Source organism: Macrotis lagotis, chromosome 1 (genome assembly GCF_037893015.1).
Source record: "Macrotis lagotis isolate mMagLag1 chromosome 1, bilby.v1.9.chrom.fasta, whole genome shotgun sequence".
Classification (NCBI taxonomy): Eukaryota; Metazoa; Chordata; class Mammalia; order Peramelemorphia; family Peramelidae; genus Macrotis; species Macrotis lagotis.
This window is the reverse complement of record NC_133658.1, coordinates 236,532,428-236,548,299: the sequence shown is the minus strand read 5'-3', so window position 1 is coordinate 236,548,299 and position 15,872 is coordinate 236,532,428. Positions and strand designations below refer to the sequence as shown.

The 15,872-nt window shown below is 36.6% G+C and overlaps 1 protein-coding gene across 1 annotated transcript in view; it reads right to left on the bottom strand.

Moving 5' to 3' along the window:
- ALK (ALK receptor tyrosine kinase) overlaps window positions 1–15,872 on the bottom strand; it is a 1,220,046-nt gene that overhangs the window by 877,989 nt on the left and 326,185 nt on the right. Inside the window, exon 3 of the mRNA XM_074209779.1 lies at window positions 1,005–1,169. Coding sequence (XP_074065880.1) covers window positions 1,005–1,169 — 165 coding nt within the window. The remainder of the gene's footprint in view (window positions 1–1,004; window positions 1,170–15,872) is intronic.

Genomic DNA, 15,872 nt, shown 5'->3' with positions numbered 1-15,872 from the left:
GCAGCAAATAGTCAACAGGTGTTCCATTTTGGAATGAATTTGCCTTCCTAATTATACTTAGCTGAGTCTAATGAAGAGAGACACTGCCATCCTTTTTTCACTGAACAGGAATCATTTCAGAAGGTCTTGAATGGAGTGGTGGGGGACAAGCGGGAGGGAAAGTGGTTTGGGTTTATAATTGTTGAGAGGGAATTCAGAGGGTGAATGATCATTTATAATCAAAGACTGACTCTTACTTTCCCTTGATTATTTTTTTCTACACTGTGACCTATTCCCTAATATCACACACACACACACATCACAACAGCACTTTATAAGAGTTGTCTCTCTTGATAATGATAGATATTATATATCCTCAAAACAAAAAAGACCCCACTCCCAGGGTGCATAACAGATGTGGCAATGGTAACCCCCTCCAAGGGCAGAAACAAAGCATTTGCAGCCAGTGGCTAGGAATAGAGAGGGTGAGTAAGGCTACAAGGGACTTGGACTTGGAATCACCAGTGTCTTTTTCTATGCATGAAGGTTGCCAAGACATCATTTTCCTAATATTTCTTTCCTAATCCATCCATGTCATCCCCAATCTGGCTCAGCATCAGCTGTAGGAATAGTCAAGTGCCATGCTGACCCAAAACCTTAGAGTTTATGCAAGCTGTAACACACCAGACTCTTCCCTAGGTTAACCAGCTCTCCTTGCTCCTTACTTCCCCTTATCTTCCTCTGAAATATGTAGCTTCTAGAGTTGATTACAAACCAAGGGGGAAGAAAACAAAATTCAAATGCTCCTAAGAGGGAAGGGGAAAACCTTTATCTCTGCCTGGGGGTGGGTTATTTCTTTTAACCTTAGCCCATATTGATTTTACTATTAATGAATGATGCCCTCCCCTTTCCTTCAACTATTAAAAAAGACAAAACCCCCCAAACAGATTATTTTTGTTTTTTTCCTTTTACATGCCCCAGAGCCAACTCCTGCCCCCAGAAGATCTCAAACCATTATTCTTTACCTTTGGACATCTCAGAATGAATCACCACAGGACCATCACTGAACAGGTTCATCTGGGAAGCCTCCTCAGAAGTGATGTGGCGCCATGACCAGTAGTGATCTCTGTCTTCCTGTAGTGGTGGTGAATACTCTAACTCACAGAGGAAGTCAAAGTTGCACTCAAAACCTGAAACCACAGACCAGTAGAACAAGAATCAGTTAAAATAGAATTTTTTACCCCAATCAGTCATGCTAACAAAATGTTGTAGCAGTCCTCAACCCATGTAGTTTCTCTGAAGACCTGAATTTAAACCTAACCTCAGATCTATCCTAGCTGTGAAACCTGGGGCTAATCACTTAACCCCTATTTGTCTCCATTTTCTCAAATGTAAAAGGGGAATAGCAGTACATGCCTAATAAGATTGTGATGATGGCATGGGATATTTGTAAAAGTGCTTAAAACAGTATCTGGAACATAGTAAGCACTATTTTAAGTGCTTATTCCTTTACCTTCCCCTCCGTAACAGTAAGTTATTGAGTGATACAGAATGTTAGAACCAGGAGGGAAGGATCTTTCTCCAGCCACCATTCCTCTTCTTCATTTTACAGATAAAGAAAAGAGATTGGGGTTCTAAAGAACCTTTTAATCCTCAACTCTTCACTCTCTCTCATCCTTCCCCTATTCCCATATTCAATGTAAAACCTTTTTGATTTTACTTTTATAATATCTCTTGCCTTTATCTTTATGACCTTTACCAATCTGATCCATGTTTACCAGTCTGATGGCTAGATTACTGCAATAGTATTCCAGTTGGTCTGTCTACCTCAAGGCCCTCCCCAAACCAGTTGTCAATGTGATCTTGCCAAAATGTAAGTCTGACCATGTTATCTCACTGCTCAATAAAATTCAGTGGCTCGCTATCACCTGAATATGAAATACAAAATCCTTGTTTGATATTCAGTAGCCCTTCATAATCTTGTCATTCCACCTGTTCAGTCATCTTCCACTGTCCTAACTGATTATTTTCACTGGCTATCTCCCATATCTGGAATGGTCTCTGCCTCTTGGCTTCCTTCAAATCTCAGCTAAAATCCCAACTTCTACAAGAGGCTTTTCCAAATCCCCCTTAATAATAGTGCCTTATCTCTGTAAAATATTTCAAATTTACCCTGTATCTGACTTGTTTGTGCAGAATTGTTTGCAGGGTGGCCTTCATAAGAACAGGAACTATCTTTCTCCTTCTTTGTATCCTGAGCATTTAGCACAGGGCCTGTCACAGAATAGGCCCTTATGAAATGTTTGTTGATTGATCTAGTTGTTAGCATATAGTCTAGACTTATACAATATTTATTAAATTCTGTGAATTTATGCATTTTAACAGTGACCTGCTGGAGGCAATTTCTTACCTAGTCTTAATCATTGAATGGGGGTTACCTCAGTCAAACTGAGACCAGGGGAAAAACCTTAGCTCAAAAAGGTTAAGACCTCCCACTGTCTCCAGGGCCATCTCCAGTTGTCCTGATCCATATCTGACCACTGGACCCAGAAAGCAGAAAGTGAGGCTGATGACTTGGCACAGTCATCTCTCACTTAATTTCAATTCACTTTATTGTCATGGCATCACATCCCTAATGTCATAGTCTTCTTCAAGAATAAAGGACAAATAACAACAATCTGGAGGCAATGCCTCAACCTGAAGAATAACAGGGATAGATAGACAGACAGAAAGAGGTATAGATATTTCTTGTAACCATTTTAATGGAATATAATTATAACAGCCCTATAATAATGAGAGTAAAACTTTTATTACCTCCTATTTTCAGTGAGGTATATATATATATTTTTTTCAGTGAGGTTCTGAGAAGTCAGTTGAGGTAATATAATTGTTAGAATACTAGACCTGAAGTCCAAAAGTCCTGAGTTCAAATCCTGCCTTAGACACTATGTGATCTTGGGCAAGTTATTTAATCTCTGCTTTGCTTAGGCTTCTTGTCTGCAAAATGGGAATAATAATAAGTAAGATCCACCTCCCAGGGTGTTTTGAGGATCAAGATATAATATTTGTAAAGCACTTAACAAAGTGCCTGACATATACTAGGTGGTTGATAAATACTTGTTTCTTTCCTTTCTTCCTCCCTCTCTCCCTCCCTTCCATTTCTTCCCTTTCCTTTCTTCACCTACCTTCCTTCCTTCCTTCCTTCCTTCCTTCCTTCCTTCCTTCCTTCCTTCCTTCCTTCCTCCATTCCTTCCTTCCTTCCTTCCTTCCTTCCTCCATTCCTTCCTTCCTTTGGATCCAACCCAGGCCCCTTGACTCTCAACTATTTAGAGTTACTGAAATTAGAATTCTTACTTTGAATCTTTCAGTATCAAACCAGTAGTGTGACATTTAGGGAACAGAAAAAGCATATATCCCCATCTCAAATCACATCACAGACAGGGACAACTGGCCTAGTACTGAGCTGAGTAAATCGAGTAATTCACAGTGACACTCAGAAAGCTATGTAAAGTAATTTGAGGGGGGGCATGGTTTCAAGGTGGGGAGAGCTCAGGTTCAGCAAGAGTTGACAGTAAGCATTTTTTTGCTCCTCAGTCTGTATAGATTTATGCCCATGAGCTCTTCTCCATGAAATGTCACCCCTTCAGTCCTAAGGTTAATACCATTTGCCCTTTCACAACACTTGTTTCAGACAATTCACCTTGCTAATGGCAAGCTGAAATGAGGAGCTCTTACCTTATTTGAACTGATATTGTACTCTCCTGCCTACATATTTTATCAATGTCTCAAACATTCTTCCTGCCTCTCTCTGCCAGGGAAACACTAAAACATTAGGGTAGAGGGATTGCGAGCTACCTTAATCTTCAACAACTGCTTGCCAGTCAACCAGCTTTGTTAAGTGGTGAAGAGGAAGAAAATGGAACTAAGGGATTAGACTTTACAATATTGCCTCAAAATGGAAAAAAAAATGAATTCACTGACTATTTGTTCCTTAGAAGAGGGGATGGTGAAGGTCAGAAAGTCAGTGTCTGCTGTCACTTTTACTATGTGATGGAGCCAGTAGAATAAAAGAGTCAAAATGAGTCTCTAACCTTCCCCCTCGCTTTTAAATAGATGCCTTTTCTCCATGCTAGTTTTATAGAACCACAGAAATTCTTATTTAAAGAGAATATACAAGGTCATCTTATCCAAATTGGACTTGACTAGGAATTGTCCTTTGCATTCTGGGAAATGGTCATTAGGTCTCAGCTTGAATACTCCTTGTAATGGTGATCTCACTATCTTCCAAAGTAACTTAGTCTACTTTTGGACTGCTCAGTTAGGAAAGTCTTTTCATCAAACCCAGACTAAGTCTTTTCCTCAACATTTTCTACTCACTACAAGTTATAGTAGAAAGCATACGAAATCTAGAGTTAGAGGGCCTGGGTTCAAATCCTAGCTCTTACTGTCTTTTGAAGTAACTTTTTGAAGAAATGAGATCAGACTGGATGACCCCTTGCAGCTCATATCATTGGTCCTCTTTGAGAACAAAGGACAAACAGCAACAACAACACTACTTATGATAGTTGTTCTTTCTTCTCGAGTTCATTTTCACTGAAAAAATCATTTATTAAGTTCCTTCTATGTGTGAGTCTTAGGGATGAAATGAAAAATGAGAAAATCTCATACACAAGTACACAAAGTAATGCTGAATTTAGATGGGAGAGAGTATAAGCACCTTGGCAAAGAAAGTGGGTATTGGAAAAAGTCTCTCCATAAGGAAGTCATTTTCTCTGAGTTCGGTAATAAAAGAAACCTGTTTTTCAAAAAAAGCTAGTGAATATGAAATACATGCTAGATATGGAAAACAATTTGTCCTGTTAGGAGATGTGACATCACAGGGTTAATAGCTGTAAGCACAGTTTGACTGGAATGCAGAGTACACTGAAGGGAAGGCAAGCAAATAGGTTTAATTCCTCTTCCAAGTGACAGTTCTTCAAATACTTGAAGATAGCTATTATGTCTCCAATGAGTCTTCTTTTCACTGGGTCAAATATTCCCAGTTCCTTTAACTGATTCCCATAAAGCATGGCATCTGGTCCCATCATCTTTTTATTTGTCCTCCCCTGGATACACTCTAGTTTATCAGTGACATATCTAAAATGTGAGTCCAGTACTGAATGCAAGACACCTAATAAGATCTGATCACATTCCTGAAGTTTAATATCCCTGGCTGAAGGAAGAGGAAAAATGTAAGTCCATAAGTTATTTCCTGATCTAGGATAACTCTTTGCATCCCTATCAGACAAATTAACCTCCTGGACAAACAGAATCTAGATAGAAGAGATTAGAGCATCTAATCCTTTGAGATTTGAACACAGAGTCTTCTGACAATCCAATCCATGTTTTTTGCCAATTTCCAGTTTGTGAAACAGGGTCTGCAAATACTTTGATTATCAAATAGGCTCATTTTAAAATTCTTGCTCTGATGCAGTCTCAGTTCATCTGACAACAGCATACTCCCTCATTTTAAATAGGATTAGAGTTATCATCTCTTGGCTCATTTTGGGAGAAATTGAATTGGGCTTTTCTACATTATGATTTCATTTCTTGTAAAACATTTGAGTGCTTAGAATTCTCTCTCCTGGGCTAGCCTCAATCCCTAACAAGCAGTAACACTTGAAACTCATCTTCTGTAACATCATTGATTTAAATACCATTTACCTGGAGCCTTTTCTAAAGTACTCAGATTATTTCACTGAAGTTCATTGTTATCATCAATCCTCCCCCTAGTCGCACTTTTGCATCAGAGACTTGAACCCATTTGGTAGATGAGAAACTGACTCACAGAGCATTTGAATAATTTGCCTAGCCTCTGCCAGTCCATGACAGCCAAGGGAAAATTTAAACCTTGACTATTAGTCCAATTAAGTTACATCATTGTCTGAAATCTTTCTCATTATATACAGGTTATATCAAATGTCTTTTGCAGCTTCCAAATCTCTGGGTGTCTAACCCATACCTATTGACTGAAGGGTGAATTTTATAAAATTATTGTTCTGAAGAAAATCAAATAGAATGAGAAAAAACATGAATTTGTATCCCATTTCTCTAAGTATTAGTTGTGTGCCTTTGGGAAGTTCATTTAACACAATGGAGTATGTATTATAAAAAAGAACTGGACTTGGGGAGGAAGATCTAGGTTCAAGTACAATCTAATACACCTTTTATCTGTGGGATCTAGTCCTAATTCTATCATCCTATGATTTTCTATTAGGCTCAGTTACTTCATTTATAAAATGGTGATAGATAAATAGATTCTGTAATTTCATTGGTAGGGTATCTAAGAGGTATAGTAGATGGAACACTGGCCTTGGAACTAGGAAGACTCATCTTCCTGAATTCAAGACCCTTACTAGAAGTGTAACCCTGAGTGAGTCACTTAACAGTTTCCCTCAGTTTCTTCATCTGCAAAATGAACTGGAGAAGAAAATGGCAAACTATCCCAGAGTCTTCCTCTGCCAATGCAAACAAGCACCTTCCCTAGAATTTATAGTCTTGGAGAGCTTTCTAGAGCACTACACCATGGAACCTCAATGGTAGCAACATCTCCAAAGTCCATCACAGGTCCATCTAAGATATTGAATGTCTTCCTTTATTTCTCCTAATATCAGGAATATAGAAATTTATTAAGGTAATTAGGTAGTGCAGTGGTTTATTACTGGACCTGGAGTTAGGAAGACTCATCTTCCTTCATTCACATCTGGTAACAGAAACTTACTATGTGTGTATCTCTGGGCAAAATAGCTCAATCCTGATTGCCTCAGTTTCCTTATCCATAAAATGAGTTGAAGAAGGAAATGATCAACTAATTCAGAATCTTTGCCAAGAAAATCCCAAAGGAGGTCACCAAGAGTTGTGACTTAATAGTGTCTAAGCATAGATTTAGAATTGGAAGAGATCTGAGGTTATCTGGCCAAGACCATACCTGGACAGAAATCTCTTCTTCAGCAACCTGACATGTGACCATCTAGATATTTTTACTCTTCTAGTAAGGAAGAACATTCTACTAAAGAACTCTATTCTATTTTCAGACAGTTCTACTTGTTAGGAAGTTTCTTTTGATATTGAGTCTAAATCTGTCTCTTTTCAGCTTCTGCCCTATTCACTGACCCTAGATATGTCTCAGGTTAAGCAGAATACAAATAATCCATCTTTCATAAACCACCTTTGAAAATCTTGAAAAAATCATTTTCTCCTCCACACCCCCCAACCAAAACAAATTTCAGTCCTTTAAACCTCAATTTTATGATCTGTAAGCCAGAGATAATATTTCCAGTATTATCTACTTTTTGAGTTAACTTGTTATAAGGATCAAATGAGATCAAGTAGATAAAATTCTTTGCCAACCTAAAGCACTTATAGAAATGTGAGTTGTTATTATCTCTGAAGATCACAGTTAAAGGCTCTTCCATAGATAACACCATCCACAAAATTTCTTTGGTATGTGATGATGCCTTTGAAATGTCACCCATACTCTCTTAGAAATAATAAGTGTGGTGTCAAATTCATATTCATTGAATGAATGAACACCTGTTTCCTCAGGCTTCTCTTGCACATTTAAGTAGATGGTTTTATTGATGACAACAACTTTCAATATGTTCCTGACAAATCTGATTTTAGTATTCAACAAAGTATTCCATTATCATACAGAGGCCTGCATCTCAATACAGATGGAATTCTCACATTTTTCATTAATTCCTTACTCTCTTGTCTCATTGTGGTGTGGTAGTGAGGTAACCCTGAGCTTTTAAGAGCTATTGATAGGTACTACCTATTCCAAGCTAGAAAGAGTTTGATCCAGATAAATTCTATCTGGATCAGTCTGTTTGAGCTCAGCAACTCAGCAATAAAATGGCAGAAATTAGATGAGGAATTGAGTGGTTCTTTTTTAAAATAAAGAAAAAATTTTAAATGGTTCCAAGTGCTTGTTGTTGGAATAGAATTGATAACCAAAGGAACCCATCCTAGAATTGGTGACAGACAAAGAGCACAGGTTGTTCATATTCAGATTCTGGGAGAAGTGATTGCTCCATCATGGAGTTTGTGTTAAAGAGAGGTAAGCCAAGAATAATTTGACTTTGAGAGACATGGTACTCCATCACAGAATCTAAAAGGGAAAAGAGAGGAATGCTAGTAAGATATGCATATAGATTTTGGGGAGAACAGATTTCAAAAGGTTCAGATAAAAGATGGCCTGAAATTCTATGAAGAAAGTCATCTAAGGAAGGTTAAAAGCTCTCAATAACAAGTTATGAATTTTCTCAAAAAAATTATTTCAATAAGTAGAGAGAAGAGATAAGTAATAAAAAAAGTACCTACCATTTGCCAGACACTATGCTAAACACTTTACAAATATTCTGTCACTTGGTTCTCACTGCAACCTTCAAGTTATGATCCAATTTTAGAGTTAAGGTAACTGAGTAAATAGGGGTTAAGTGACTTGCCCAGGGTGACACAACTAGTAAGCAGCTAGTAAGTGCCTGAGGTCAGATTTTAACTCAGATTTTCCTGACTGCAGGCCAAGTTCTCTATTCACTATCTCTAGGCAGAGGTGAGTAGTAAACTAACCAACTTAGATTTGTATAAGACACGAGATGTGAGCATTGACAGATAATTGAGGATAAATAGAAAAAAATAGAAACGATGTTTGGAGTAAATAAACCAATAACAATGGATGAAAGAAAGGAAACCAGGGAAAAGCTAACCTTATTTAGCTTCTTTTCCTCTACCAAGGAAAATAATGAATAAAAACCTAAGTTATTAAAAGAACTGTATGATATGAATCCTAAGCTCTTTTAAATAATTTTTGTAAGTTTCTGGAAAAAGAAACATATGCCACAGCCTTGAAATAGGGCAAATATTGTCCATTATTTAAAAAATGGGGGAGGCAGAGTTTGCAAATTACAGAAATGGGTGATTCTGGCAAAATGCTCCAAATGATCACATTATCAAAGGGTTGGTTGTTGACCATCTAGAAAATGAAGTGAGTACTCAAAAATGGCAAATAGGTTTCATCAGAACATGTTATCCTAAGCAAATCTTTGTATCCTATTCCCATCCTTTTTTTGGTGGTGATAGTGTGTGTGTGTGGGGGGGTAAGGTTAGCAGACCTAAATCAAAGGGATGCTGGATGTGTAGCATTTTCTTAGATTTCAGTATTTATAGTTAGCCTTCTATGATAATATTCTAGACAAAATGATGAGGATAATGATGATGAGGGTGAGGAGGAGGTTTGTACCTCATTCTTGAAGAAGACAACAACATGAGGTAGGTGATGTCATGACAAGGAAGTGAATTGAAGTGTGTGTGTGTGTGGTGGTGGTGGGGGTGGTTTGCTGTGCTAAGTCACAAGCCTTACTTTCTCCTCCAGAGTCATTTGGATCCAAGGACAAGATTTGAATCAGGATGACTAGAGATGAACTTAGATGCAAGGCAATCAGGGTTACGTGACTTGCACAACGACACAAAGCTAGTAAGTGTCATGTTTCCCTGACTCCAGGGCTGGTCTCTATTCACTGTGCCACATAGTTGCCCCAAAGTAGAGAAAAGTGTTTTCAATAATCAAGTGGATTTGGCACTTGTTGACTAGTTCTCAATCATGAGTGGTTTGAAGTCAATGAAGACAGAAGTTTCTAGTGCAGTGTTCCAGCATTTATGTCTGGCTCCCATGCTGGTATGGTATGGTGTGGTGTGATGTGGGGTGTGTGTGTGTGTGTGTGTGTGTGTGTGTGTGTGTGTGTATTTAATTAATGACTTAGATAAATGCATCTGTGACAATATTGTCAAATTTTCAGATAACATAGAACTACTGGGAATGGCTAAGACATTGGATGATGAGTCAGGATTCAAAATGTTAAAAAAGCTGAAATAATGAACTTACTCCAGTAAGATGAAATTTTAAAAGAGATAATGATAAAATATTACATGTAGGATCAAAATATTGCCTAGAGAATCATTTAACTGGAGGGGAAAATGATGTGCTAGTATTGGTGGGCTGCAATTTTAATTTGAGGCAATCATATAATATGGTAACCAAAGAAGCTAATATAATCTTAGGCTGCAGGAGAAATCATTATCCAGAACAAAGGAAGTGATGGTCCTCTTACATGTTGTTCTTGTCAGATGAGCATCTGAACTAAGATGTGAAATGTTTTTTTTTAGTTTAGTTCCCACATTTTGGGAAGAATGGTGATAAATGGAGAGTTTCCATAAGCAGGCGACAGGTTAGAATTGAAGATATTTCACTTAGAGAACAGAAGATTTTGGAGTGGGGAAATAAATGACAGCTCTTCTCGGGTATCATAAAAATTTTAGTATGGAAAAGGAATTTGACTATTTTTTATTTGGTTCTAAACAGCAGAACCAGGAGCAATGGATAGCATGGTTGCAGGGTACGTATTTTGGCTCAATGTAAGGAATAACTTCTGGACTAATATTGAAGTGGGCTACCTCACAAGAGAAAGGATTAGCCCTCAAGGGGTCTTCAAACAAAGTCTGGAAAACCACTTAATCATATTGTAGAGGGAATTCTTACTCAGATATGTGTTGGATTAGATGATTTTTGAGGTCCTTTCCAACTCAGGGAGTCTATGAAAAACTGTGGAGGGGCTCAACAATACCAGATCTCCAACTATAATATATAGTAGCAGTCAAGAAAACTATCCAATGAAGCAAAGTAGGTTATGAGACTATGAAACAATGCCACGCAGTAACATACCATTCTATAGGGAAGCTAGATGGTGTGGACTATAAAACAATACACAGAGTCAGAAAGACCTGTGGCCTCATATATCTACTAACTGTGATCCTGTGTAAGTCACTTAACCTCTATTTACTTCATCTACAAAAAAAAGGCATACTAATTGAAGCTACATTCCAGGATGGTTTTGAAGATCAAATGAAATAATAATTGCAAATTGCTTAGTATAGCATTATATAAATGTTAATTATTATTATTAGCTCAAGCGACCACCTAATAGGGTAAAGACTCGTTATCTGACAAAAAAAGTTTGAAAAAATAGTCTGGGAAAAATTAAGTTTAGACAAATTCCTCTCATCAAATACTACAATAAGCTCTAAATAGATATATGAACTAATTAGAAATGCTAAAATTGTAAACAAATCAGAAGAGAAAGAAAATTATGGCTATGGAGAATGCTTAACTAAATAAGCGACAGGTGGTTGAACAAGACAAAATGGACAATTTCAAACACAAAAAAACCCCTGAGTTTTTTCATAAGCAAAAATCTTTGTAATTAGCATTAAAAAGGAAAGGTTAACTGGGAAAAAAATCTTTGCAAAGATAATTTCTCTGATAAAAGTCTAATATCTAAAATATGTAGGAGAATGACACAAATATATAAGAAAAACTTTGCTTTGTATAATTCTTATGCAAATTGTTCTACTCATAAAAAAAACCTGTTGACAACAGAAGCTACTGAAATCTCTTATTCTTTGCATGTTAAATATTTATGTTTGTTGATATTTAAATTCATAATAAAGGAATTAAAAAAAAACAAGAAAAACAAAACAAGACAATGTTCCTTCTTCATTCCTCTGGGCTGTTGTGAGAAAAGTGTGTATTTAAAATCATCTAAGATGTATATGAGACAGAATGTTAGATTTAGAGTCAGTAAGGCCTGAATTCAAATCCTAACTTGGAACTTACTGATTGTATGACCCTAGCAAGTAACTTAATCTATCTTAACCTCAATTTCCCTATTTATAAAATGAGGATGAAAATAGTACTTTATTTCACAAAATTGTTTTAAAATACAAGATGAGACAATATATGTATAAAACCTTTGTAAAATTTATAATACGATATAAGTTTAAGATTATTGTTGGAAAAAGTGTCTTAGTCAAATAGGAAAGAGAATTCTCATTTAGAATGCTATGACTAATTCTGACTAACATCTCAGAATCTCCTATTTTCTAGTCTATCCTTCATATAGTCTTTAAATAATATTCCTTATCATGTAAAATGATCTAAAGGATCAAAATTGTGAACACACTGATTACAAATGTATGTGTGTGTGTGTGTATACACATATATATTTCAAAAGGGAAGAGGGAGAGAAGGAATTAAAGAATTGAGGGAGAGAGGAAAGACAGAGACAGATGAGAGAAAAAGAAATAGGGAGAAAAAGGAAAGCAAGGGATGAAGGAAGAAAGGAGGGATATAAGGTGAGAGATAGAGGAAGAGAGAGGAAAGAAAGGAAAAGAAGAAAGGAAAGAGGAAAAAAAGAAAAATAAAAAGACAAAATGGAGGGAAGGAAGTGAGGGAAAGGTAAAGAAGGGAAGGAGAGATAGAGGAATCGATGAAGGTAAGAATGGAGAAAGAAAAGGAGAGACAGAAGAAGGAAGTGAAAGGGGGAGGAAAGGAAGGACAGAGCGGAGAAAGGAAAGGAATGAGAAAAGAATGGAAGAAAGGAGAAAAGGAGATCAGAAGGCAGTCAAAGAAGAAAGAAGGGGGAAAAAGAGAGGGAGGTTTCTATAAAATGAGGATAATAATACCTGTTGTATCACTCTTCTAAGTTTGATGTTTAATTGTGTCTGACTCTTTGTGATCTCATTTTGGATTTTTTTTTAAACAAAGATACTGGAATGGTCTGCCATTTCCTTCTCCAGTTCAATTTACCTATAAGAAAACTAACTTGGTGGCTAGGTGGCACAGTGGATAGAGCACTGGTCCTGGAGTCAGGAGTACCTGAGTTCAAATCCGGCCTCATACACTTAATAATTACCTAGCTGTGTGACCTTGGGCAAGCCACTTAACTCCATTGCCTTGCAAAAAAAAATCTTAAAAAAAAAGGAAAACTAACTAGGTTAAGTGACTTTCCCAGGGTCACACAGCTAGCAAGTGTCTGAGGATGGATTTGAACTTATGAAGATGAGTCTTCCTGACGCTAAGCCTGGCAATAAAATATTCTATATAATGTAATTTATAAACATAAAATTTTTATATAAAGATATATCATAATATATGTTTATATAAAAGTATTATATTAAGTATGTTCTTATTAATTTATATAAATTTTATATCCATTTATATTACATATTATTATATATGATTATTAATTTCTGCCTTGTTAAAATCTAAAGTTTGTAGGTAGATTTTATTTCTTGTATAAAATTTATGATGAAATGTTTTTCTAAAATATCTTATTAATGCCCACCCCTTCCTATCAAAAACCTTCAGTGGCTCTCTATTGCATTCTAGACAAAATACAAAATAATTGATCTGGCATCCAAGACCCTCCATTATCTCATTCTAGTATACCTTTCTAACCTTTTTTTTTGACCATTTCCCTTTACTTAACATCTTTGAATAGAATGGAATTGAATGGATGATAAATAAAGGGAAATAGAAATGTGTAGGACTTTTTTGAGTCAGGGGATCTGGATTTAAATTCTGCTTCAAACACTTGCAGGATATTGATGAACTATGCATATAACCTTTCAGAGTCTTTTTATATTAATCTCTAAAAAGAGAATTATAATATATTGCATATGTATGACATATATAACATTTAAAACATAACATGTGTGTATATGTATATACAATCACATATATGAATGAACAAAAAATAAAGCCTTTGCAGAATAATGTTGCTACATGAATAAAATATATAGGATTACAAAGGAAAACAAATAAATATTTTAAAAGGTAGCAAAAGAATTTAAAACAAGTTTATATATTTTATGTTTTAGATGAATCCCTACTAGATGAAAATATCTCAAATCATTTCCAACTCTTTTCACCCTCAGTTTTAGGCTATTAAAAGTTCCCTTTATTAATGCTGAAAAAAATCAGTGAAGGACAGGATCAAACTCAAGAGTACTAATTTTTTATTTAGCTTTATTTTCTTTCCCTCAGAGGAAAGATCAATAAGTTTTAGAGATTGTTAGACTGTAGGTTCCTTGAGAGTGGGTCTAGGTAATTTTTCATAATTTTAAAATCTCCACTAACACAGTACCTTGTATATGTTATGTTTTTAATAAGTATCTGTTAAATGAGTTTACCAGCTTACATCAACATCTAGTGATAATGAATCTGTTTTTTCCTTGCCCCTCTCCAAAAATTCTTTTGTTATTGGGACAGTGACATGGATAGCATTCCCTTCCCATCTGTGTTCTCGGTAGGACACAGCTGGAGCCCAAATTCAAGACAGCTGCTTTGCTCACTTACAATCAGACTGCTGAGAAGGGCCAAGGCTCCTTCATCAATCAACTTGAAGCCTGGCCTTGAAAGACAGCTTAGGAGAAAGTGAGGCAAGGAAAACAAAGAACCCTGCTCTCATTCTTGGGTCTTAAGAGTGACCTAATGGGGAGCATCCTCGGAACCAAAAATATTCACCCATAAAAGCTTTCATGCATAAAAAAAGGGAAAGGGGGACTATGGAGCAGGCAAGGAAAAAAGCATGAAGTGGCTTTGAGTGAGCATAATGTGAGCATATTTATGAATAAGGGTAAAGGTTCAAGGATGTGTATATGTCTGAAAATGTGTATTTGTATATTCATCCGGATGTCTGTGACTGTGTGTATGTGAGTGTATGTTAGTGTATTTGTTTGTAAGTCTGCATGTGTGTTTTTGACCATGTGTATTGTACATGAGTGTTTCTGTATATTCTGTCAATGTATGTTATGTTCATTCATGTGTCTGAGTGTGAGCATCTTTTTGAGTTTGAATGTGTGTTCATGTGCATTACTATGTGTGTATGTATGTGAGTGTATGAATGTTTTTGAGTATATGTGTTCCTGGGTGCTTGTGTAAATGTTTGAGTGAACATATTTATCTGTGAGTGTGTTGTATGTATGTATGCATATATGTTTGCAAGCATGTTTGTTTGTGAGTGTATGCCCAAACAGATCTAATAGGGTAAAAACAAGTTCCAAAGACAAAGGGAAAGATACTGTTCTTTTGACCCCTCTTTAGAGGCAAAGTGATACAGTAAAAAGAACCTTAGAATTAGGGAAGTTAAAAGATTTTGGCTTAAGTCTGGTTTTGTCACCGACTATCTTTGGGATCTTGTGGGATATTGCTCCTTTGGGGACCTTCCTTCTCAAGAGGATTGGACTAAATCATCTTGAAGGTCTCTAATTCCCCACTCTAAATTTGTAGTCCCAATATTATTCAGGAAAACATCTCTCTGGTGAGGTGATTACATAGTTTCACATGAATAGTATCAGAGGTGGAGTCAAGATGGCAGCATGAAGGCAGGAATTCCCAGAAACTCTTCCCAGAAAAACCCAAAATGTCAAAAAAATTATGATTAACCAAATTCACGAGTGGAAGAACCTAAAGAAAGACTGAATGATACAATTCTCCAGTCTAAGACAACTTGGTAGATCTGTGGGGAAAGTTTATTCAACCGGACCAAGGTTAGAAACAAAACAGTGCAACCAGGACCACAGGCAGCCATGCCAGAGCTACTGAGCTCCAGTCTTCCTGGAATAGCCATGGAGTGCCTGGGTCCCTGGGATGGACAGAATTCATGGTAGTGAGAGTGGTTTCCAGATTTCCCAACCCAGGGATCACTAAAGACAACTAGGAAGGTAAGCAGGAAAACTTTGCCAGAGTGAGCTCTGAGCCCAGTGCAGCTTAGATCTCAGCATAGACCTGGCCCCAGGAAATGGAAGCAGGCCTGTGGAGCCACCCAGCAGCTTCTTCTTCTTCTTCTTTTTGAGTAGCATCTTTATTTTTTTATCCATATGCACATGTATATTTTAAATTACAAAATTTCCTTTCATCCTCCCTTCTCACCCACCTGCCCTCAGTGGAAAAAATTCAGGTTAGTATTGTACATACATACTTTTGATAAACATGTTTACAGACAAGTCATTTTCAA